Source organism: Colias croceus, chromosome 19, assembly GCF_905220415.1.
Source record: "Colias croceus chromosome 19, ilColCroc2.1".
NCBI classification, from domain to species: Eukaryota; Metazoa; Arthropoda; class Insecta; order Lepidoptera; family Pieridae; genus Colias; species Colias croceus.
Genome location: NC_059555.1, coordinates 290,286 through 317,583, shown reverse-complemented (window position 1 = coordinate 317,583; position 27,298 = coordinate 290,286). Strand labels below are relative to the sequence as shown.

The 27,298-nt window shown below is 37.1% G+C and overlaps 2 protein-coding genes across 4 annotated transcripts; one reads left to right on the top strand and one right to left on the bottom strand.

Annotated features, from left to right (window-relative positions):
• Window positions 1-1,056: 1,056 nt before the first annotated feature.
• LOC123700381 lies at window positions 1,057-3,915 on the top strand. Its single transcript, XM_045647582.1, has one exon. The coding sequence runs from the start codon at window positions 1,057-1,059 to the stop codon at window positions 3,913-3,915; it is 2,859 nt and encodes a 952-aa protein (XP_045503538.1).
• Window positions 3,916-10,975: 7,060 nt separating this feature from the next.
• LOC123700285 (translation initiation factor IF-2-like) lies at window positions 10,976-27,036 on the bottom strand. Of its 3 annotated transcripts, none has more exons than XM_045647459.1 (16): window positions 26,848-27,036; window positions 26,554-26,667; window positions 26,257-26,478; window positions 23,452-23,624; window positions 23,176-23,266; window positions 22,998-23,051; window positions 22,882-22,926; window positions 22,311-22,374; window positions 22,014-22,098; window positions 21,356-21,531; window positions 19,543-19,753; window positions 18,789-18,863; window positions 18,242-18,473; window positions 16,832-17,011; window positions 12,541-12,701; window positions 10,976-11,800 (listed from the first exon to the last, which is right to left on the bottom strand). In XM_045647459.1, the coding sequence occupies exons 2-15, from the start codon at window positions 26,657-26,659 to the stop codon at window positions 12,547-12,549; spliced, it is 1,869 nt and encodes a 622-aa protein (XP_045503415.1). In that variant the 5' UTR covers window positions 26,660-26,667; window positions 26,848-27,036; the 3' UTR covers window positions 10,976-11,800; window positions 12,541-12,546. The 3 variants fall into 3 exon arrangements, with proteins under 3 accessions (XP_045503415.1, XP_045503417.1, XP_045503416.1); XM_045647461.1 differs by having other exon boundaries at window positions 26,263-26,478; XM_045647460.1 differs by lacking the exon at window positions 26,848-27,036 and having other exon boundaries at window positions 26,554-26,800.
• Between the last annotated feature and the right edge of the window lie 262 nt (window positions 27,037-27,298).

Sequence of the window (27,298 nt, the reverse complement as noted above, 5' to 3'; positions counted from 1 at the left end):
CTATTTTACTCATTTTTAATATATTCATTTTTTTATCGCAAATGTATGAAAGTGAGTTATGAAAAACATCTAGAATAATATAATACTTAAATAGAAAATAAAACATCTAATTTATTGAGTCATATGGTTTTTATTTTTGTGTAGTTCATGCAGTGGATTCCAAATTATTCCTTCATGTCGATACAATTCTACGAATTGTAAAACCTCATTGCTTGTCCACATCGGCGCCGCCATCGCTATCGGAACATGGAAACGTAAATTTCATTGACGCGCAACGTTACTGTCTCCACTGACGAGTAACAATAAACTGAACAAGACACCAACGTGTGAACGCTGTTTGCGGAGCGCGCCAAGATCCTTTGAAGTGTGCACAAAAAACCGACAACATTCGGTTGGCCTGCCAATATTGGCGCCAACTAGGTTAATGAAGCCAACATACCGCCAAGTAGCTCTCTACACGTTGGCCCAACCCATTGGCCCAACACGTTGGCCCCATGTGTACTGCCACCATAAAACCCACTGGAGGTGTGTCATTGTTGAAGTTATGCTCCTTAGATTATGGATTGGTCTCCGCGCGCGCTACGACTAGATACCGCCGGCGCGCGTACTCGAAAAATGCGGCAACTAAAAGTACGCCGAAATCGGCGTACCCGAGCCAGTCGTGTCACAAGCATTGTGTGGAGAGGGCGTACCGATAGTTTCTAAAGATTTTGGACAAAACCTGAAGTAAAATGCCTGTTTGTGCCATAAAACTTTTTAAAAAAAATACAACAAATAATAAGAAAGACACTGGGATCACGTACCATCAGGAATAATCGTATTATTCGATATTTCACCTGTACTTTGAAAATGTTGTTTACGAAAATACGACGCCATTTAGTGTTGCCGTACTGCATATCCCAAAAACACACTTTTAATTTGAACTTATTTTATTCATAACTTATTTTCTGGAAGGGAAAATGTCACACTGATATTCGTCAGCAGGGAGTTGGTTTTGCGGTCCACAATGATTTGTTACCAGCTATTGAGAGTCCCCAAGGAATATCAGAGCGCATAATGGTCCTGAGACTCAACACTATCCATGGGTTTGCTACTATCATCACAGCTTATGCTCCGACACTAACATCTTCGGAAGAGACAAAAGACCAATTCTACAATCAATTAGACGAGACAGTAAGTAAAGTGAGTACAGGTGACCGCCTATATATTCTTGGAGACTTTAATGCCCGAGTGGGCCAGGATTTCTCCACATGGCCCAGTTGTATTGGATACCATGGTGTAGGAAATATGAATGAGAACGGTCAAAGACTGCTAGAGTTTTGCTCTGATCATCGTCTTTGCGTAACCAATACATTCTTTAAGGGTAAATTATCACACAGAGTTTCCTGGAAACACCCACGATCTGGCCATTGGCATCAGCTGGACGTCGTGCTCTCCCGTTCCAGGGACCTACGAGAGATCCTTCACACACGCACTTTTCATAGCGCTGACTGCGATACTGATCACTCGCTAGTGGTTGCACGAGTGGCCATTGCGCATAAAAAGATTCACACTTCTCATGCTCCGGGTAAAAGAAAGATAAATCTTGCTAATGTGAACATTGACGAAAACCGTCTAAAATTTGAGTCTTTAATTACAGCTGACTTAAACAATTGGGATACTGATGTCTCAATAACCGTTGAGTGGAATAATATTAAGAATATTTTAACTAGCGGCGCTGGTGAGGCTTTTGGCTACATGACTACCAAATCTCAGGACTGGTTTGCAAATAATATCCAACATCTTCAACCACTATTAGACGCAAAGCGCGAGGCTGCTCTTAACCATCGTTTGCACTCCTCTCCTGTGACTGATAAAAATCTTCGTACAGCTAAATCAGCTCTCCAGCGAAGCGTACGATATTTCGCCAATCTATACTGGACTAATCTCGGCCTCAGGATTCAAACGTGTGCCGACAACGGAAATATTGGTGGTGTTTACGAGGGTATCAAACAAGTCCTTGGACCTGTCCCTAAAAAGACAGCCCCCTTAAAGGACGCAGATGGCTTCTCTATAACAGATCCTAGAAAACAACTTGACCGTTGGGTTGAGCATTACACCGGTCTCTACTCACGTCCTACTAATCTACACCCGGATGCTGTTAATAATATGCCTAAACTAGACTTATGGACTGAGCTAGATGATCTACCGTCTATAGAGGAGTTCAACAATGCAGTAAACAAACTAAAATCCGGTAAGAGCCCTGGCTGCGATGGAACCCATGCCGAAATAATTAAACTCCAGTGTGTAAGACCGATGCTGTTTAGTCTCCTGCGTAAATGCTGGGAAGCAGGTGAAGTGCCGCAAGATATGCGAGACGCTAATATTGTGACCATATACAAAGGGAAGGGTGACCGTGGCGACTGCAACTGCTATCGTGGTATCTCCCTCCTAAGTATTGTTGGAAAACTTTTCAGTCGAGTCATTCAATCTAGACTCCAAAAGCTTGCGAATCGAGTATATCCGGAATCTCAATGTGGCTTTCGCCCCCAGCGTTCTACGACTGACATGATTTTTACTCTACGTCAATTACAGGAGAAGTGTAGAGAGCAGAAGACTCCCTTGTTTGTGGCTTTTGTTGACCTCAACAAAGCCTTCGATACGGTTAGCCGGGAGGGACTGTACTCAGCACTAGAAAGCATCGGGTGCCCACCTAAACTTTTGTGCCTGATAAAATCATTCCACGAAAACATGAATGGCATCGTAGTTTTCAACGGCAGTACATCAGAGCCGTTTAAAGTTTGCAGAGGTGTGCGTCAGGGCTGCGTTTTGGCACCCACCCTGTTTGGAATATACTTCTCGCTGATGCTACGTGCAGCATTCAGTGATGACCATCAAGGCGTTCATTTACACACTAGAACGGATGGAAGGCTGTTTAACATCTCCCTGCTTAAGTCGAAAAAACACCGAGAGGATCTCTTCGTGGATAATCTCCTCTTTGCAGATGACGCAGCACTACTAGCCAATTCACCGTTTGAGCTCCAGTCAATGATAGACAGGTTTTCACGAGCTTGTTCTCAGTTTGCCATGACTGTAAATACCAGCAAGACAGTGATATTGTCACAAGGAACTCCTGCGGGGTCGACAGTATCGCTTAATGGCACGCCAATAGTCGAAATTGACAGATTTTGCTACCTAGGGTCAACCGTGTCGAACAATCTCTCGCTTGACTCGGAGATCGATATTCGTATCGGCAAAGCGGCGACCATGTTTGGGAAGCTTAATGAAAAGGTATGGCGAAACAAACATCTCACTGTTAAGACTAAGATGATAGTGTTCCAAGCTTCCATCTTGAGCATTCTTTTGTACGGGGCTGAGACTTGGACGTCATATGCCAAACAGGAACGACGATTAAATTCCTTCTATATGCGCTGCTTACGTAAAATCTTAGGCATAACATGGCAAAACAAGATCACAAACCAGAAAGTACTCCAAACTGCACAGCTACCTAGCTTGACTACGTTGCTCAAACAGAAACGCCTACGTTGGCTAGGGCATGTGTACAGGATGGAGCCTTCTCGGTTGCCAAGGCGCGTTATGCTAGGTGCAATCGCCGACGCAAGGAGAGACATCGGGAGACCTTTGCTCCGCTTTAAGGACTGTGTGAAACGAGACATGGCTTCTTTCAAGATTGATCATAATAATTGGGAGAAGCTCGCTACTAATCGATCAGAATGGCGCAAACTTGTTTCCGAGGGTTGCAGATCCTGTGATGAGTCTTGGTTCAGAGTACTCGCAGACAGAAGGAGGAAACGCCATCAAGACGACTCTGAATCGGCTTCTGCAAACTTCCCCTGTCCGACCTGCGGAAAAGTGTGTCGATCCCGCATTGGACTGTTTGGACACCAAAAACACTGCTCAGGCAACACACCATAAATCGTCTGTGAGAGACGTAAAGGCCAATGATGATGATGATGATGATTTTATTCATAATGTTTTTTTTTTTCAATACTATTACTAAAACCTTTGTGATAGTATAGTGGCATCGCAAGTGGATTTGAGTCACATGTTCATGGGTTCGATTCCCGGCAAGGCCAAAATGAAATAAAATATTTTTCAAACTTCTTTCCAAGATAGCCCATTTCCCATTTATGGGGAAAAATTTATGTAGCTGGCAGTACAATTCTTCACACACACTAGCGTCCTTACAAATTGCCTTACACACACTACAGAACTGAGTTGCCGCACTCACGGAGCTATTGTTTTTAGGTGGAGCGGTATCTAGTCGTAGCGCGCGCGCGGAGACCAATCCTTAATCTAAGTTATGCTCATTGCAGATTATTGAATGCTGAGCCGGTTTTGTGCAACTTCCCGTTTCGAGCGCATCCAAAAACTTATTGCACCGATTTGCGATCAATAAAGCCAGAGTTTATGTAACTGTTATATAACGGTAATATACCTATAATTTACCTGAATAAGTAAATTTTTCAAAATGTTTTATTACTTTTATAATAATAATTAAATGGATATGTACACAATGTATCTTGATTCATGTTATGAGCCCTTAGATCATTACTTAATGATCTAAGTATGAGCCCGACCGCCCCCACCGCGACCGTGATACAATAAATACAACACATACATATATTTTCTAAATCTAGACTAGATCTAGGCAGATCTTTCGTGCGTAATTGCGTATGCAAATCCATCGACTTATTGAAGTGTAAGTAAATACTTACAGCTCAAACTAACTAAGCGTATTTCATATAAAGTTATTTATAGATTCTTTCTTGTCAATCACATTAAACACAGGTACATACCTTTACCTACCCTACTTACTCCTTAAAAAAGTAACACCGAACACGCACAACAAAAGCAATGTTCAAAAGTGATGTTTGATATTTATTTAACCTCTGTGATTTAACCCATTGAGCCCCAAGCGGCCCGATCGGTCGACGACAGTCGACACTATAGATTTTCTATAAATTGTGTCTGTGATTCCGGGGCCTGAGTTATTGATAATGATCTATGTAAATAACACTACGAATATTTTATCAGTAGGTATTTGCTTATTACGATAAGACTATTTAAAGAGTACTTACTTTGGAGAATATTACTCATTGTGTAATTTCTTGATTAAATTAAAAGGGCTTTCCCAAAGATAAGGGAAAATAAGGTATCTTGTCTAATATACTTAAAACAATTACGTATTATTTATTTATCAATAATTAAAAATATTAATAAATTATATGTACATCGATAATAATCGTTAAATAATTGTATCAGCGTACCCAAAAAAAAAAATCAAAGTAGCAATTAGTGTGTAACAAACCTATTACCTACCCCACCTACCCACTAAATGCTAATACATAAAAAATCATTTATTTTTAATTAATTTTTGGGATATGTTAGAAATATCCATTCAAACTATGAGTAAATTTTAAGTAAAAACCACCACTCAAAGGGAGTGTATAAATTAAATGCATTTTATTGAAGTTACTGATTCTGAAAGATGATTCATAAAATGATGCTGAAAAAAATCGCAGTCATTATTTATTTCGATCATCTGTTTTTATCATCAAAAAGATTCTGATTTTTTTTTCTGAAAATGTTATGATCGATTTCTTGATAAAAGTGTGAGTATATTGAATAGCAAAGTTCTGATAAGGTCCTATTTATGGCTTTTCTTGAAAGTAAACAACGTCGTGTTTTTTTTTTATTTTAGGCGGAAATTTTGCATCTCACAGATGTTGAATCGTGATACGTCCTACACCGACAAAAAATTACGGGACTCTGTGTGTGTGTGTGGATAGTTAGACGACATAGGTTAAAAAAAAATGCTGCATGTTTTTTAATAATTATTAACTACTAGCTGCTCCGCGCGGTTTCACCCCCCTGGCTCCACTCCTGTTGGTCATAGCGGGATGATATATAGCCTTCCTCGATAAATGAGCTATTCATCACCGAAAGAATTTTTCAAATCGGACGGGGCCTTAGACAAAGTAACAATTACAAAACGATAACGAAGTTAGAAAAGGCAAAAATGTATGGGATTGACATACGCCGCGTTAGATCACGTGGTCTATCTAATGTCAATCCCATACATTTTTGCGATTTCTAACTTCGTTATCGTTTTGTAATTGTTACTTTGTCAGGGCCCAGTATAGTTCCCGAGATTAGCGCGCTCAAACAAACTCTTCAGCTATATAATAATATTAGTGTATATTAAAAAAAAGAACTATGTATATCCATGATCCAATGATATTCTGTGACTTAAAATAGTCATCGTATTTATAGATAAATTGTGCACCATACAACAAGTTGTTAACAGTCAGTAAACGTAGCAACCATAATATGTATTATGAACTAATATTACCTTATCGATCATCACTGACGCATTATTTTTGTGCAATTCCCGAGCATTTCCCACGATAAAGTTACTTCTTGTTACGGCTTACCTCAAGTGTCAAACAACGGAGAATTATATTTATTTATTATTATTAGTAAAGAAAAAGGTCTTTTGAAAAAAAATATCGCGAATTCATCGCTTTGAAAATGTGCCGCTTTTGGTTCTGGGACCTTATTTCATTTAAAAAAATTATAGCGTTGCGATGAAAACACGCACATCCGCGGTTGCATTCCACGTTAACAATTGGAAATATTATGTTGTCATTTCAATTTATTATTTAGTGTTAACCTCAGTGTTAACAAACATTATATACGGTGTTGGGAAAATACGTTTACTTTTCCAGGAAGGAAAATATACATAGTTTACTCCTAGTGTATCGCAATTCAAAGAGCCCTGACAATTATTATTCTTCTATAAAATATATGTTAGTACTATTCATAATAGGAGAAGGAGGGTAAAAAATAACACACAAAAATTCAGTGTATAGCATCTTTTCTTATTCTCTAAAATATTATATTTTTAAAATATATACTTGACTAAATATACCGATCTCTACGGGCTATAAAATGCTTCAAAACAATATCTACCGCGCGGTAATACCTATCTTACATTCACATTATCACTAAACACATAACTATACTATGTACAATTTCTTTATATTTATGATATACTCGTGGACTTATCTAATTTGTCAATGTGTGCGTTATATGCGCAAAAAAACCTTTTCATTGGTGGAAATACTTGCTTACAAGAATAAAGCGCATTTTCAATCATTTCTCATTAAATAAATCGTACGTGAACGATACAATTTGTGGCATAAATAAAAAAAATACCTATATAATTAATTATAGTTATATAACAATTATGTGAAACCACATCACATTCAATATAGTAGTATCGTAATCACTGACACTGAAGTAAATCAATACAATTATCAGATATATATAAATTAGATATAAATTGCATAATATTATAATTCTCATTCAGATATTTTAGTTTTGATAATAAACAATTCTTGCAATATAGTAGGAAACAAATCATCTCGTATTTAATTATATTAAATAAGGCAATTACAGCCATTTTTATATGATTTCTCTAATTTTTTTGCATAGTGATCATACATACATATTTGAATTTATTTATTTATACTTTGAAAACTAATTGTCCCCAAGAATTGAAGACAAATTGTCCCTTTATTGAACATTATTATTATAGGAACAAATACATAATTTGCGCACAATATTGTCAATGTTAATATTATATTAAACAAAAATTTATATTGAGTAGAATGCAATGCGATAGTTCGTTTGACTAACATCCATATTTATATAAAAAGCTACCGTGATCTAACCAAAAGTGAAAAATCAATATTATACGAAAATAAACCTTGTGTTTAGACATTTAAGTCTATTATCATTTAAGTCCAGTGCTGCCATCACATATTATAAAGGAATAAAAATAAATCAATTTAATATATATTTGAACTGACAACACTGGAATTTACATAATGTCACTTGCAAATGACACGTCCTGACAATTTTTGTACATCGATAAATGAATGAACAATGAGATTCATATACAATTAATAAAATCGATACGCGATGGTAATAAGACCACCAAATTAAATAAACGTAGGTATATACGTATACAATAATATAATATAATAATGTTAATAAATGCTATTAAAGTAACGATTTACGTGTATCTTGCATTACATCTGCGAATGTCCCTCGAGTACTCAACACAAATGCCGACGAGTCTCGACCACAGCGTATATATACAAAGCGTAGACAACCTGTACACAGACACGCCTAGTCCCTACTTATTTACACTAACTATACTCGACTTGGTGTTATAATTAAATAGTCATCTTTTAAACGCTAATGTATAAAAATTCTATAAATCACTCGATAATATATTCTGCTATTAAACGAAACACACACACTAGTACATTTACTCACATAATTATTGTATTATAGGCACAAACGAACCGTACCGGGTGCCGAGCCATCTACCAGCTAACGTATGAGCGAGGGGTCACATTCCTACTTCAGCGAATTCAATTATAAATATAAAATAAACTCTCGTTTTATACATATTATGCACTACCGAACTAACTCTCGACGGGACAACCAACATTTTTAATGTTACACGCAAACGAATATTGCATTGAATAAATTCACTATATCTGAATTCTGACGGCCTTACTAATAAAAAGTTAAACAATGGATAAATTTCTACCATTTTCTACCATAGCTGTGTCCTGCTCTTGCTCACATGAAACGTCAATCATAAAAACAAGACAGGTTATTGCAATAACTAATCCATTGCAAAGCGAATGGGTAACATTTTATTAGTAAGACCGTGAGTAAATAGACCACTGAGAAATGTGTAAAAGAAATCATTATAGAATTTTCAACGCACAAAGCTGCCATGCGCCATGCACGCCATGCTGCGTCATGTAACTGCCAAAAAGAGCTCCGAATTAAATTTTGGCACAGATAATGCACGGCTCAAATGTCAAACGATTCGTCCCCTTACGAACTGAATTTCGACATTTGGCTTTAAAAAAAACGTCAAAATTAAATGGAGTCGTAAGCGACGAATCGCAGCCAAGTACTTAAAGTCTGCAATTTTTTGTTGTAGCGTATTATTTTAATCATAAATTTAAAACACTGACCAATAAGTTTGTTTTGCAAACTGAGGACTTGTTTAGAAAAAAAAATGATTTATATTTTTTTTTTTTGTTATTTACGCTTGCAATCCTGGTGTCAATGTAACTTAACAAAAGTACCAATGTAAAGTTGATAGTTATTTCAAAACATGAATGTATAGTTTTCTTAAATTAAAAATGCGTAGCAATTTCGAAATATCACAGATTAAATTGCCAAAATTTACTTATCATTATTTTTATTAATACACTACAAAACAGGTCCTCAGTTTGTGAAAAAATAATTAGAATATGGCAATAATTTTCTCACGAGCGACTCTTCACCTCTCATTTCTAATAAATAAAAATCTATCAATACAAACAAATGCGATAAAAATATATTTTTACACTTATTGTTATCTATATACGTAAATATGTCCGTAACATGAAGTTTTGTGTAGTAATAAGTCGATATGAACACTCCCCTTACACTTACCTTCATCATAAATCAAACATTTGGGCCTTTGGTGTTTATCCATTCATGTAAAGAAATTGAACCAAAATCTTCATTATATTTAAAAAAAAAGTATATCTTAAACCACTCATAAATAAGATGGATTCTTTCTGATATTTAAAGTAGAGTTATTTAGAAGAAAAATCACATAAATTGCCCACAAACTAAACATAATTCGTAAAAAATAGCCTCATTTAATAATACGATATGTCACATGATTAAAATAAAGGACAATATGTAAATAAGAACCCGATTCTTAATTGGAAATAGATTCCAATTTAAAAGGTTACGGAATCTAAATATGGAATAGCTGTGTACAGTAATCCAAAATTAATAATGCACATGCAAATCTTCGCTAATTGTCGTATTTCCGAAGACACTCGAATCATTGAATCGTAAGAGCCCTAAACAACGAACTTGCATTTTACACCTTGTTTCTTAAGAAATAGAAGTCATTTCATGGTCATACACAATCAAAAACAAATCGGGCGGTAGGTGACGGTAGCCTGTCAGTCAAAAAACTCAAAAATCCGTCAGTTGTCTTTAAATATTGGTGGTGACTGCACGTGTTCTCTCTGTGTGGAATTATATAGAGCTGCTATTACGTACCCTTCTTGGTTTTGTTTTTAAAGGTGAATTGAATTAATCGATGAAATGATTTACACAGGTGATGGCAGCAGGGAAAGTGAAAATGAAGAAGAGTTCCGATGTATCTAAAATGTCAGAAATAAAGATAATCCCTGATTTTGATTGTTTTTATTTTTTTCGTAATTGTCATAATATTGAAGAATGATCAGTACTGTAAATACTTTTGAACTGAGATTTTAATGATAAGATTTACATATATGGTTTAAATATAAACCTGTGTTTGAAAATACTTTATCTACACTAATATTATAAAGAGGAAAACTTTGTTTGTTTGTTTGATTGTGATGAATAGGCTCATAAACTACTGGACTGATTTTAAAAATTCTTTCACCATTCGAAAGCTACATTATCCACGAGTAACATAGGCTAGGTTTTATCCCGGAAATCCCACGGGAACGGGAACTATGCGGGTTTTTCTTTGAAAACGCGGGCGAAGCCGCAGGCGGAAAGCTAATACAATATAAATTTTGTATTATTTTAACCTTCTTTTCTTCCATCATTACACCAGCTTCTGTAAGACACTTTAAAAGTACTATAAATTTTCCAAGTAAATCAATCCAACAAAGATAATATATTCGCAATCGTGGGGTAAACTCGCTATTTACTTACAATTAATTATCGAAACAAAATCGTTACTTACCTACAAATACATATATATTAATCTCTTTTAGCACAAAACTATATAGATATCGTCTTCGGACTCTCCGAGAATATGACAGTTGCCGAACAGTGACGAAGATTTCTATGCGCATTATTACTTTTGGATTACTGTAATTTGTCTTTATCTTACTAAATAAAGAACTTCAAGCTTAGTTATTTACACATCTAAATTTTCTCTCATGAAAAATTGTTACCCGTATATTTTGTAGATGAATTAATGCCATTCAAACATTTGGCATCCAAAATAATTTTAATATAGGGACGGGAAACTGACCAAATTTATAAACATATACAAATTAAAACCATTCTTAGTGAATACATCTGTAAACACCGAGACACAAAAAAATGATACACAATTGTTTAAAATAACTCGCAGAAAATATTCTTTCTTCATTTTTCATAAAAACTAAACACCAAAGGTCCAACGCTCACTCCGGACAATTTGAAAATCATTTCATTACCATTCTAAATTTTGACCTAAAATTAGTAGGAAAATTTTTTCGAGCGACCGATTCGCGTCAACCTGAGCGCGGAAACTTATCCATCTTTTACACTTGACTAGTAAAATTTATCAAAACGACAACACCACAATGCGGTTTCATTTTTAATATAATAATTTTTAAATATGGTAACATCTGCGTTCGTCTGTCACGCTTATTGCCATCATTAACCCGAATATTAAATGCGATATCACCGTCTAGTGGTTGCAGTCTAAAATTACACCCAAAAAACTGGGTAAATTACGATAAGTTTGGAAAATAGTAGAGCGTGTGTGGCAACACTGACGTTCCGATCGCTCACATAAGGCCATCACAAGTAAGTCGTAAGTCGTAAGTCAAGAGTCCGCGCTACAGGCCATGGACCCCGTCGAAGCACTTTCTAGAAGGTCCAACACTTTCACTGTCTCGATATTGTCTGTCACTTCCACACGAGGTGTTACCTGGAATAAATGCAATATTTTTTACAACAGAAAGTTTATAAGCGTATTTTATTGTGTTATGTATGTTTTGTAGTGTGGTGTGTTACATACATTGTTGAAGTGAAACTTTTTTATCGGGGTTAGAAAAAAATTTAGTGTAACATTTTTTCGTTATCCCTACCACGCGTGATTCGACGTATTTCTGTAAAGTTGTATATAGTAAATTATCTTTTGAAAAATAAGGTCATTTAGAAATTTCACTTCTTACGTGTGTACGTAACTAGTACATGCACACATTTTTTTGTGGAGTGCGTTGTGTTGAAGCTGTTTGCCGTTTTATGGAGTAGTGTAGTACCGTATGGGTGCGTATGCTGAGACGCGTGTATTTTGTTGTGTTGGTGCTTAATTGACTGCACTTTGCACGCATCACGTGCGTGTGCGATGTTTGTATCTATGCAGTGTGCGTGTTGCGGTGTGCAATGTGCGTGTGTATATGTGCTTGCACACACGGTCTTTTTTTGAAGTTATACTTCTTTTGGCGCGATGAAGAAAAATGATGAGAGTGAATTTTTACGATGCGCGCGCACACCGACACCTAAATTTAACAGCATGAAGTTAGTTCCAGGTGGTATGAAAATTGATAACTATGTTCAAGTCGTATATTCTAGTATTTTTTCCATACGCCAAAGAAGTATAACTTCTAACGCGTGTACATAAGTACACACACTCTTTTTTGTATATGTATGTATGGTTGCACTCACGGGCCCTCAGTCGGAGTCGTCGTTGACGCTGGAGCGCAGCTTGGAGAGCGTGCGGCGCGCGGCGGGCGTGCCGTCCTCCTCGTCCGACGAGATCACGATGCGCTGGCGCGGCTTCACGCCCGTCGCGCCGCGCGTCATGCGCCGCGCCACGCCCGCCAGCTCTGCGCATGCGCACACAAACATTCACCTTAAGGCGCTGCCCTGAGTAAGCATTCCATTCCACTCACACACACACGCCGCGCCACAGCTGCAGCCCGACGCCATACGCGCATCATTAGGGCTGATAGACGTACGAACTTTAAAGTCGCGGTTTTAAAGTTCGCGTACTTACTCGGCTCGCGGCGGTGACAGACGTGCGAGCCAAGGCGGGCTTCGAGTAAAATTTCAAACATGTTGGATCGTCAACGAACTTACTCGACGGTTTTTAAGTACGCGTACTTGGGGTGACACACGTGCGAAAAAGGTCGTCGAGCCACAAGTTCGCGTACTTACTCGTACGTCTGTCACCCCTTTTACGAACGGGCCTCGGCCGGTAGTGTCGGTACACAGGCGTTCACGCACACATGCGTACGTTTTTGGTTTGGGAATAAGAATTTGCGATTTACACGAAATCTATTGATTGGACTAAAAAAATAACACAGTATTATCTTAGTATGTTGCTTGCAGAATTATTTGCCGAAAAAACAGAATGATTGCATGTAGTTTAGTATGGATTTTAAGCATCAAAAGATTTTTTTAGAGGTACCTTTGTGATTTTTTTCTATCGAATAAAATAAGTTGTATTGTGTTTTCAACACACTATCTAGCTAGTTTATCTCCTGAAGAATATCATATATTTATCGGAGATTTTTTACTGCAGTTAATCATATACTTTAAAGCATCATAATTTAGCAGCAAACTCGCGTTTTGCTCTACTAGTCACCTTAATGCCTTGTCACACCCCGGACAATATACATACTAAATTATCGTTTTGACAGTCACACTGTAGAGACTGCAAATATATTGTGTGTTAACGCTTTATGGTTGGCACATTTGCGACTGGCGTAAAAAAAATTCGCGTTTTTTTGATCAAATACATCCGTAAACAGCACAATATCTAATTGATTAATGTTGAAATTTGATTAATGTTGAAATTTGATTAATGTTGTCAATCTTCGTTGCGTATCGTCCTTGCAGAAAAATGCGGACCATTTTTAAGCTGATCGTGCAGGGTGAGGTAATTGTTTAATTTTGGCGGGAGGCGGAAAGTGTCCGTTCTGTAGCGTTTAGCTACTGTTATGTATTCTGTGGCCTTGTTATAAAGTACAAATCTCGCTACCGTATTGCACGGCGCGGCTCGACGCACGCCTCTGGCACGTTACAAACAAAAATAAACCTTAATGCCTAGTTATAAAGTACAAATCTCGCTGTCGTATCACACGGTGCGGCTCGACGCACACCGCTGACAAATTATTGCCTTTTTACAAGGTGCAAACAAACATTAACCTTGTTCCAAAGCAATAAGGTGCAAATCAACAATGTCACCTTCGCTCGGCATGGTGCGCACCGCGCCTCCATCCACAAACACATTACAAACAATCATCAACCTAATAACAGTCATAAAGTGCAAATCTCACTGCCATTCTGCGACATGGCGCGCGCTTACATCCATTGACACATTACAAACAATCATCAACCTAATAACAGTCATAAAGTGCAAATCTCACTGCCATTCTGCGACATGGCGCGCGCTTACATCCATTGACACATTACAAACAATCATCAACCTAATAACAGTCATAAAGTGCAAATCTCACTGCCATTCTGCGACTTGGCGCGCGCTTACATCCATTGACACATTACAAACAAACATGAACCTAATAACAGTCATAAAGTGCAAATCTCACTGCCATTCTGCGACTTGGCGCGCGCTTACATCCATTGACACATTACAAACAATCATCAACCTAATAACAGTCATAAAGTGCAAATCTCACTGCCATTCTGCGACATGGCGCGCGCTTACATCCATTGACACATTACAAACAATCATCAACCTAATAACAGTCATAAAGTGCAAATCTCACTGCCATTCTGCGACTTGGCGCGCGCTTACATCCATTGACACATTACAAACAAACATGAACCTAATAACAGAGTCATAAAGTGCAAATCTCACTGCCATTCTGCGACTTGGCGCGCGCTTACATCCATTGACACATTACAAACAATCATCAACCTAATAACAGTCATAAAGTGCAAATCTCACTGCCATTCTGCGACTTGGCGCGCGCTTACATCCATTGACACATTACAAACAAACATGAACCTAATAACAGAGTCATAAAGTGCAAATCTCACTGCCATTCTGCGACTTGGCGCGCGCTTACATCCATTGACACATTACAAACAATCATCAACCTAATAACAGTCATAAAGTGCAAATCTCACTGCCATTCTGCGACATGGCGCGCGCTTACATCCATTGACACATTACAAACAATCATCAACCTAATAACAGTCATAAAGTGCAAATCTCACTGCCATTCTGCGACATGGCGCGCGCTTACATCCATTGACACATTACAAACAATCATCAACCTAATAACAGTCATAAAGTGCAAATCTCACTGCCATTCTGCGACTTGGCGCGCGCTTACATCCATTGACACATTACAAACAAACATGAACCTAATAACAGAGTCATAAAGTGCAAATCTCACTGCCATTCTGCGACTTGGCGCGCGCTTACATCCATTGACACATTACAAACAATCATCAACCTAATAACAGTCATAAAGTGCAAATCTCACTGCCATTCTGCGACATGGCGCGCGCTTACATCCATTGACACATTACAAACAAACATGAACCTAATAACAGAGTCATAAAGTGCAAATCTCACTGCCATTCTGCGACTTGGCGCGCGCTTACATCCATTGACACATTACAAACAATCATCAACCTAATAACAGTCATAAAGTGCAAATCTCACTGCCATTCTGCGACTTGGCGCGCGCTTACATCCATTGACACATTACAAACAAACATGAACCTAATAACAGAGTCATAAAGTGCAAATCTCACTGCCATTCTGCGACTTGGCGCGCGCTTACATCCATTGACACATTACAAACAATCATCAACCTAATAACAGTCATAAAGTGCAAATCTCACTGCCATTCTGCGACTTGGCGCGCGCTTACATCCATTGACACATTACAAACAATCATCAACCTAATAACAGTCATAAAGTGCAAATCTCACTGCCATTCTGCGACATGGCGCGCGCTTACATCCATTGACACATTACAAACAATCATCAACCTAATAACAGTCATAAAGTGCAAATCTCACTGCCATTCTGCGACATGGCGCGCGCTTACATCCATTGACACATTACAAACAAACATGAACCTAATAACAGAGTCATAAAGTGCAAATCTCACTGCCATTCTGCGACTTGGCGCGCGCTTACATCCATTGACACATTACAAACAATCATCAACCTAATAACAGTCATAAAGTGCAAATCTCACTGCCATTCTGCGACTTGGCGCGCGCTTACATCCATTGACACATTACAAACAAACATAAACCTAATAACAGAGTCATAAAGTGCAAATCTCACTGCCATTCTGCGACTTGGCGCGCGCTTACATCCATTGACACATTACAAACAATCATCAACCTAATAACAGTCATAAAGTGCAAATCTCACTGCCATTCTGCGACTTGGCGCGCGCTTACATCCATTGACACATTACAAACAAACATGAACCTAATAACAGAGTCATAAAGTGCAAATCTCACTGCCATTCTGCGACTTGGCGCGCGCTTACATCCATTGACACATTACAAACAATCATCAACCTAATAACAGTCATAAAGTGCAAATCTCACTGCCATTCTGCGACTTGGCGCGCGCTTACATCCATTGACACATTACAAACAAACATGAACCTAATAACAGAGTCATAAAGTGCAAATCTCACTGCCATTCTGCGACTTGGCGCGCGCTTACATCCATTGACACATTACAAACAATCATCAACCTAATAACAGTCATAAAGTGCAAATCTCACTGCCATTCTGCGACATGGCGCGCGCTTTCATCCATTGATACATTACAAACAAACATGAACCCTATTACTACATGACTTGGCGCACATCTCTATCAACAAACAAACATCAACCTTATCACATAGTCATAAAATACAAATCTCAACAATCCTCGCGCAACTCGTCCAACCATCGACAAGTTATAAGCAAAAATGAACCTTATATCATGGCAATAAGGTGCAAGTCTCACCATCACCGTCGTCCCGCGGCTTGGCCCTGGCCTCCTTCTTGGCGATCCGTTCCCGCTCCTTGGCGTCCATCTTGGCCTGTTTGATCGCGCGGCACTTCTCCAGCGTCGGCTTGCCTTCCAGACCGGCTGCCGTTAACAGCTCTTGCATTTTCGCCACACGCTCTTTGTTTTTCGTGCAACCTGAAAATTTTAAAGATGTGATTATTTTACGTATGCGATGTACATAATAAATAATAAAAAAATGTGCTATTAAATTACAAAATATAATCGAAAATATAATTTCAGTCAAAGAACAACTGTTAGCTTAGGTCCTCGTAAAATTATAAAATTAACCATCAGTCATGTATATTTAATTAAACAGCATTTTTACAAAATAAACTCATTAATGCATTGAGACTTTACCTTTTAAACTTAAACACAAAAAAAACAACTTGTAGTAACTCAGGCCCCGGAAGCACAGACACAATAGAAAATCTATTGTGTCTGTGACCGATCGGGCCGCTTGGGGCTCAATGGGTTAATTTGTTATTATAGTCGAGCCAATTTAATAGGCAACTTTTGACGTCTATCAATTTTATCTTCGAAGAGAGGTAACCTGCTTAAAAACATCGATTAAAGTGAATTAATCGATACGGATTTGAAACATTTGTCAATCGAATTTATTAATTTATGATGATTTTTATTTACAAGTAATCAATGCATTCGATTCTAGATGTGAGATTTCGATTTTTAACCGACTTCAAAAAAAAGGAGGAGGTTATCAATTCGGCCGGTATGTTTTTTTTTTAATGTATGTACACCGATTACTCCGAGGTGTCTGAACCGATTTACGTGATTCTTTTTTTGTTCGATGCGGGATGGTTACGAATTGGTCCCATAAAAATTTTATTCGGATAGGCCCAGTAGTTTTTATTTTATGAGCATTTTTGTCTGTAGGTATTTGTAAATTTTGCAAGTGCAAGTTTGAAGTCGGTTGTTTTTAACGCAGTTATCACTTGTTAGAGTAACGTCTCTAGTATTTAAAAAGAAAAAAGGTTTATTGACACAAAATTGTAGCGACGTCAGTTCTTCAATTCAGAAATTGTTTATTATGTTTAGTATGGTTTATCAGTAAAATCAAATCTTAAAATTACTTGTATCGGTCATTATTATTATAAATATGTAATCATAATTGAAAAAAGTTAAGCAAATGTGCAGTTCTAACAAAACGAAATATCATGTTATTCTATGTCGTCGTTACTAGGTTACGTTGTTGAATTTTGTTGAACTGTCAAATGTTGCCTATTAAAATGGCTCTACTATAAAATTAAAAATGTATGTAGTATCGAAAAGTGAGTATGTAGTCGAAAGTTAATGATTATATCTGAAGAGAATAGCTGAATATTAAGTTACTTCAAGTTCTACACCCACCTTCGACCAGCTTCTTATAATCGAACCGTATCCCGGCCGCCTTGCAGAACTTCTTCATGTCGGTGATGCCGGGCTGGCGCAGCTCGGGCGGCACGGGCGGGCGGCCCCGGCGGCCCGACCCGGAGCCCGACCCGGGGCCCCCCCCGGAGCCCCCCGCGGGCGTGCCCGGCGTGCGGGGGGACGTGTTCTTCGAGCCCTTCGGCCGGCCCGGACCGCGCTTTAGTGGCGCGTCCTGCGTGCAGGGGGCATTATATTAGCTGATACAAATAAAAATAATAAGAGCAAACTATTATTTATGAAAAAAACTATTGAAATGACAATAAATAATATGAATTACCGCTGTAAGTTTTAAAGCTAAGTGCTTTGTTAAAAATAAACTAAAACAACAATTTATCATTTTCTGACAAGATGCTTCATTTCCTTCGTCAAAAATTTTCAAATTACAACAGGTAATTTTTTTGTCACACAAATAAATATTCATACTTGGCTTGGCTGAGCAGTGCTGAAGCCGATACAAAATTTATAAAATACAATAAAAATAACTTACATCATCACTATCCTCTGAACCGCTGCCCGATGTCCCCGATGAGTCATCATCTGATGATGAATCTACCGTCGTTACCTGTAACATTAAATTAACTGGTTCATAACTTTGCAAATTTAACGAATCATAAATGATTCCATACATCATCTATAATATGTATACAGATAATAAATGTTTAGAAGGGACATTGAAAATATTGAAAAAATGCAGGGGGTGTTACTGGATCGACAAACCCAAATATGTGATTAAATTTTTTTTCGCTTTTGTCTGTCTGCCTGTATGTTCAGGCATCACGTGAAAACTGACGGTTCGATTTCGATAAAACTTGGTATAATTATACCTTATTATCCCGGGCAAAAGATGGGATATTTATTTATTTATTTTACACTTAATTAATTGTACAAATAGGAAACCTTAGAATTAATTACATCTAAAAACAGAGTACAATTAACTTGGCGGCCTTATCACTAAGAAGGGATACTTTTTACCTTGGAAAAATACGTAGAAAAAAATTTCTTAATTTTTCCGCGCGGACGGAATCGCGGGCGGAAGCTAGTTGTAAATAAAACTAAATTGTTTTTTTTTTTTTTTTTGTAAAATTATCTGTTTCGATTCGCGTCCACGATGTTTGCGATTTCAATGTGTCCACAATCTCCGCCTTGCGCGCTCTACTCTGCGATCTGCACGCACGCAGCTCGTCGCCTTGTCACGTGACTTGGCCACACACACGGTACAGAGGCAGCAGTTGGGCACTCACCTCGGCGCTCAGCACGCCGCGCAGCTTGGCGGCGGCCAGCTTGGCGGCGGCGGCCTTCTGCGCGGCGATGTGCGCGGCCTGCGACGCGAGCCGCTCGCGCTCCGCGTTCGCGTCGTAGTAGTTGTACAGCACCGACAGCGGCACCGGCACGTCGCCGAAGTACACCTCGTTGGGGATGTGCGACGAGTCCAGGCAGTCGTCGCTCCACCGCCTGCGCACACAACACAACAACTAACATCTTGCTCGCTGCTACTAACTTTCTATATGATTTCCGCGACGCACTACCCAATAGCCAAGTACCAACGCGGAATAACAATTCAAAGAATATAATCAAACTCAAACATATTTTAATTAATGTCAAGTTTTACAAACGTTTATGAATAGTAAATTTTATTTCAACTTCACTTCTACCGAGCATCAAATCCCATCAAAAAAAATTATATAAAAAGTAGCCAAGTCACAATAATGTCCAGTTATAAAAATTAGAGAAACTAAAAAAAATTAGAAACCAAGTTAATTTCTTTGTCTTACTTGGTTTAATTAGTATCAAACTATTTGTAACTTGGCAACACGCGCGGCATTTAGCTTGACTTGGCAAAAGCAGTACTGTATCATAATACGTATTAAAAACATTTCAATGATACTCATTATTAGTTAAATTTAGTTTATTTTAATGCTTCTGTTATATTAAGTTTATTATATGGTTAATAGAATGACCTGATTTAAGTATCAATAAGTAAAAGATAAATTAAATTAATGAACATTCTCACAATTTTTAACAAACATTAATATTTTATCATTAACATTCATCATAATAGACAGCTTTATCATGAGATTATCAGCTACATATAATTAAGTTAGAATGGACAAATGAGTTTTGGTAAAATTTCATACATTTTTTTTAGTACATAATTTTCTTGCATGATTTGATATGATGGTCAAAGATGTGTTGATGGTGTGATGCTACTCGTAGAATCTCATGTTACAACATTGTATCTTGAGGTATTACGCAGTTCAATAAAGAAACGAATCTTCAATGGCGGCCAAAGCTGACTTTGACAGATGGTAGAATCAGCAAAAAAGAAAATAAAAATAACGTAAATTGATAATTATTTTATTAATTATTTCAAATTGTTTGTTGACTTACTTTTTTGTTATTGTTTTTGTGTATTTATATGAATTATCATATTTACGTATACAGAATGTAATAAAATCCCCATAATACTTGTAATAAGCCCATAAAACTGAACAACTTTTCCCAAAGAACATATTTTGTCAAATTCCAATAAAACATTATTTACTTTCGCAAATGCATAATAATTGTAATTGTAAATTTATGATAAAAACTATTATAGGGAAAATCAAATACATTTTAGTGATTTTATTTATCCCTTTTTTTTGCATACCGTACGGCCGTGTGTGAGCGAGAGGGAATGATAAGCGCCGCCATTGAAGATTAGTTTCTTTAAAGAACTGACTAATATGTTGTGTTGTGTTGCTATGTGTCGTGTTGCAGTATGATGTGGGGTGTTGTGATGTGCCGTGTTGCAGTAGGTTGCGGCGTGTTGTGATGTGCCGCGTTGCAGTAGGTTGCGGCGTGTTTTTATGTGTCGTGTTGCAGTACGATGTGACGTGTTGTGATCTGTCGTGATGCGATGTGTCGTGTTGCAGTATGATGCGGCGTGTTGTGATGTGCCATGTTGCAGTAGGTTGCGGCGCAATACGATGTATTGTGTTGCACTATGATGCGGCGTGTTGTGATGTGTCGCGTTGCGATATGTACGTGTATGTACGTGTGTGTGTATCTACGCACCTGCGGAACTGTATCCCGGAGAAGTCCTTGCGGAACGGGCGCACCGCGTACTGGTAGGAGGGCGCGCGGGGGCGGGCGACGGGCGCGGGCGGGCGGGGTGCGGGCGCGCGGGGAGGGGTCGCGCCCGGGGGCTTCGGCTTGTTTGTCGAGCCTTTGGGCCGACCGCGCTTCTTTGGCTGGGGGGTGATAATTATATTTTAATTTTTTAAGGTCAATTAAATTAAAAATACAGGCATTTTTTTTATATGAAACAGGGGAAATTTGCAGCTCTTGTACATTTGCAGTTTTTCTGTTATTTTTTTTTTGTTGATCAATTGAGTCAACCCTATTTTGTCAGCAACTTACGAGCTGCTGACAAAACAGTAAATTAGCTGATGATAATTAGTTATTTAAGATTTTTTTTGTTACTCATTTATTTGTCGTTTATCGTGTTTTGTTTTATAAAACGACAATAACTTTATAATCTTTTTTTTCATTAATTATCGTTTATTACATTAAAGATTCTATACACCGTTAAGCCCTTAATACTATGATGACTGAACACCAATCATACATGTATGAATTACTGCTTTCTTTAAATTGTTATATTTCACATAAATAGGCATTTCTGAGCAAATAATATGCGTATTTACATACACCACATAAAATATCTCCATACCTCTAAACCCGGAGTGCTCATTTTCCCCGGCGTTGTCCCGGGTCGATTTGCATCTGGGCTACTGAAGGGTTTCCTCTCTTCATCCCTGATAAAAACATAATGTGATAGATTAAAAAAAAATATTCATATTTTTATTTTATATTATTTTTAACATAATAATTAATAACCTAAACTAAAAAATTATATATATGACATTTGTTGTATTGTATCATTTATACACATGTTGTACATATTTTCAAAAATAATAATGTTATTTACAACATTTTTTTATGTAAAAATCGAAATGAAACAACTAACGTTTTGTCAACGACGGGTGCACTGCTGTCAATAGGACGAGCTTCACTCAATTCGCTTGTTCTCTCTGAAAATATACACAATAATTAAAAACAGTTCTTGTAACAAAGTGACTGAGGAGTCAAAAAGGTACTTGTATATTATGGGCCATAATACACGGGAAGGAAGATACCCGGTCCTTTGAGAGGCTTACGTGGGAACACAGATCCAACACGCAGAGGCTACTGTTGTGGGACACCAGCCGCAGCCCATGACTGCACTATAGAGATACAGTTATTGGTTCATGTATTATTATTATTGAAGTGAAACTTCTTTATCGGGGTTGGAAAAAAAAATAGTGTAACATTTTTTCGTTACGCGTGACATTTTTCCGTTAGGCGCCATCTTTTTCTTATCCCTACCACGCGTGATTCGACGTATTTCTGTAAAGTTGCATATTATAGTAAATTTTTTTTTTTAAAAATAAGGTCATAAAGAAGTTTCACTTCTTACGTGTGTACACTAGTAGGTACACGCACATATTTTTTTTTATTTTTTTATTATCATGTCATACAGAACTCTCATAAATCCATACCTGCTATTTTATCACCTTCCACTCTGAGTTGGGATTGACTGTCATCTAAAAAGAAAAAAAAAATTAATGATCCAAAAAACATATTTGAAGTTTAAAATACAATCTATAATATATACCTTTTGGTTGTGGATCCAATGGTTTTAGTAATTCATGTGGTTTCATAGATATATCTGTAAAAATAAACTCTGTATGAAAGAAGATCTTATATAGATCGGTATTATTAGATAATTCAATATGAATTTGTTTGTGCTATTACTATTTTTATAAATATTATTTTTTTTGCAATATATTTACCTCGAGGCTTGTCATCCACCCGTAGCGCCATATCATCTGGTTTGAATATATCCGTTTTTATTTTTATTTTTGGTTGTTCCATATCACCAGCCTAGAATTAAAAACAATTTTAAGTCAATTAGTTATTTGAAATTTAAACAAGTTGCATTCAGCCAGTAGCAAAAATCTGCTAATTTGGGTCGCCGATGGTACCCTTGAACACTTACAGAATATTTTTGTATCATTGAGTGTTATTTTTGTGTTCCAAATGACCTTCCTATCTAGATTCTTACTGACCATCATCTCAGCATCAGGATGCGCCCGCTTCTGCGCGTCGGCCGGCTCGAGCTTGATCTCGGGCTTGAGCTGCTTGATGTCGAGCGGCTTCTGCGCGTCCAGCGGCGGCAGCAGGTGCGGCTGCGGCGGCCACGCCGGCTTGTGCACGCCCACCTCCGGCCCGTACCCGCTGACTGCAGGCGGAACAGGGCATATGAGCTGTGTGTTTCTGCGTTCTTGATATCAATGGCTTGATATAAATTACAGATTTTATTTTTATTGATGGACAATAATTGTTTACCACCAGGCAAGATCGTGGTCAAGCGTTTTCCTTATATGTAGTAGGTAAAAAAACTTCCGTAAAATAAAGTCAACCGACATGGGACTGAGATGAGCTGGTATATAAAAATATATATCAATTACAATCGTAATTTAAGTGAATTAAAAAAAAGCAATTATTTATTCATCAATAAAACAAACTCATCTTAATATTTAAATATATTTTTTTTTGTATGAACAGTTTAATAATAAACCATCTTTTTTATTATGGCACTACTAAAACTGGTCATGAAACATCTTAACACATCTAGCATATTATAATTTCACCAAACTCTATTCAACCCTTCCCCAAACTATCATCAGAGAGTTACATAAGTATTACCATGTCATTTGCGCAAATAGCTCTATCAAGCTCGTGACCTACAGAAACCATAATTGAGGCTTGACGGCTGACTGACCACCGTTCATATCAACATATCGATGATTCATTGAGCGAATCAAAGCCGTATGTAAGCATGCGCGAACGAAACACCAGACATGCGCACGCGCCACAAATTAATGTTAATTATCAATAAATAATAATTGGTTTTCTTCTGTTTGTCTGCAATTTAATGATATACTTAATGAGGCATAACATTATATGTATATTAGAGTTTTTATCAATGGCATAATATAACAATAAAGAGCCCTTCTTGCACTCTAAGTGTTGTATAATGCATAAAAAAACTGTCAATTTTTTTTTATCACTAAGGAGGCACACGAGCTGGCGGGTCACCTGATGGAAAGTGATGCCCGCCGCCCATAAGCATTCGCAATGTTAGGGCCACCGCGAATGTGATGCCGGCCTTTGAGGTAAAAATATGCCCTTTTCTTGAAGGTCTCTGCCTCGAATTTGTTTGGGAAAACTGAGGATGGTAAATCTATATAACATGTTATATACAACAAGTAAGAATATTTTTTTTTTGTTATTTTTTTAATAAGTATTGTAAAGCATAGCGAGCCAAACAGGTGTTCCTAACACATGTAAAACGCATCTATCTTCCACGACACAATACTACAATCTTACAAAGGAATTTGCTATTAAATAACACCCATATTCTATTAACTGACAATAACATTCAAGTCAGTTATACAATCCAATGCAATGTAATATTACTATTAAAATGAAGGAAGAGTTGCTAGCGGATAACTGTACTTAGTTCAAATTCAAATACCTATACCTCCATAGATGCTTTTTATTATGTGTAATTAAAACAAGTGAGATAATTTTAATGATTTGTTTTATCATCTTCTTTTAAACGATTCAATTGTTAAGTAATAGCAATTACATAATTATAAAATTACCATCAAAACCTATTACTATGTAAATTTTGATAGATTTAATTGCATGCTACAAATTGAAGAGAATTTAAGATAGTAATAATTACTAATAAATGAGCAAAAGGTAGATTGGATGATATTTATTCCAATATTTGTCACTTTAATTGGTACAAAATTGTATTTAGTATTGAAGACAAAGACTATCAAAGATTTATTTATCTTTTTAAATTGAAATGCAGATGTGACTTGACCAGCCAAATTTATTTTTCGCCTTTTTTATCAGAAAGCTACTAGGTCCTTATCCAAATCGGTTCATTTATTATTGTGTAAAAGCGCTAAGAAAATTGACTATATACAATCTATAGGAACTTTCAGGTTTAGAATATGACTCGTCTCAGTGTTTCAGTTCAGTTTCATAAGCGTAGTATGCACCATCACCTACAGTGTATGATGGTTTCATCCAAAGTAGGAATATTTTTTCACGCTTTTGCAAAAATTTTATAGCCTCATCCCCCTGAATAAATTGACTACCTAACAAATTTTTTTTTGTTTTATTTGAACAAGAAACTCTGTTGATTACCATATTCAACCAAACAAAAATTATAAATGATCTCTATACTCAATTTCTTATGGATCCAATCAGTCATCAGTGAAAAAAAAATTATTTTAAATTATCATCTATCTATTGCAACAAACTTTTTCATGAATATTAGTTACAAAATATGCATAACAATAATAATTTGAAAAGGATTTATTTATGATGTTGTTTTAAATGTAATGGTATCCAATTATCATTAGAAAATTTAATATTATGGTCATGAAGTATTCTTACACCTTCAAATGTTCCGCTCAACTTTCTTATATATTTTTAATAGCATAAGGGCTAGTGCATGTATACAACTATTAATTGAACAACTACTTTGTTTTGATTAGACGAGCCCTTAATGTTCCATCACTTCACACATGATGATGACCATTGGAAAAAGAGATTCATAAGTATTTAATATTTAATACTTGCATAGATTCACAAATCACTAGACTAATTTTTGAAACAGTGTAAAATGTATACAACAGTCAAACTAAGTCCCTTTGTTGATTTTTATGATGTCAATAAGACTTTTTTATAAAGATTCCATTGAGTAACAGCATATAAACAGTATAAAATTAACAAAGTATTATAATAATAATCTTAAACTACTAAAAAGAAGTAAAAAATATTGTACATACACATACCCATGTGTGACTGGGCCATATGCAGCTGTGCTTGTTGTTGTGGAGGAAAAGTCTGGTGATGGGCATAGTTCTGGTGAGCTGGAGGCGCGTATGACAAGTTCTGAGGAGCGTATCCCCCCGGGGGCGGAGGCCCGTACGCGGCGAAGGCATCCGGCGGCGGGTAATGAGTGTTATACGCGCCGGCATACGGCTGATACGGTATTTGATGACCATTATCTAGAAATCATAACAACGCCGTATTATCAATCGAATCGGCTATTTCCCGCGCAAAACTTTAGTTACACAACATACCTATGTAATTTAGCGGCAATCCGTTACCCTGGACAACGCCGTGTCCCGGCTCGGCCTCCATCCGCAATCGTTTCTGATTCATTGCCCTTTCCGCTTCATAATTCATCTTGGTCACTAGAAACAAAAGCCCATTACAAAAGCACCACTTTTACACACGACACATCGCACATTCATTCAGCGTAATATTGCAAAAGACGCGTTTATTTTGTAGTTTCGCGATAACTATGACAGACGCCAACCGGACGCTAGCACTAAACACAGGTTATACGCTTTGCAAAAGCAAACATAGCGTACCTTTGTTGGTCACTGATTATTATTGATTTTAGTTTATAGAGTCACTCGCAACTGTCTGCACTATGTGTTGGTACATAATCGAGCCCACTGTTGATTCAAAATATCTGTTGCTATGAAAATATGCACTAAATAATTACTTTTAGTGACAGTGAAATCAGAAAAAAACACAAGTGAAGCGGAGTTGGTGTACTTTTTTTAATCATTTTTGATATTTTTTTTTGTAACATGGTAATACCATATTCAGTAAATCTGCATCAGACTGACCAAATAATTTATTTATTGAATTACCTAATTCAATATAATTTTATGTGGAAAAGCATACTCAATTTAAATTGATTTATGACATATTTGAATGCGCATGTTTACTTAACATATTACTTAACATATTATTATTGAATAATTACGATCCTTCTTCAATATATTCATTGTCAGTCATTTGAACTTGGTACAA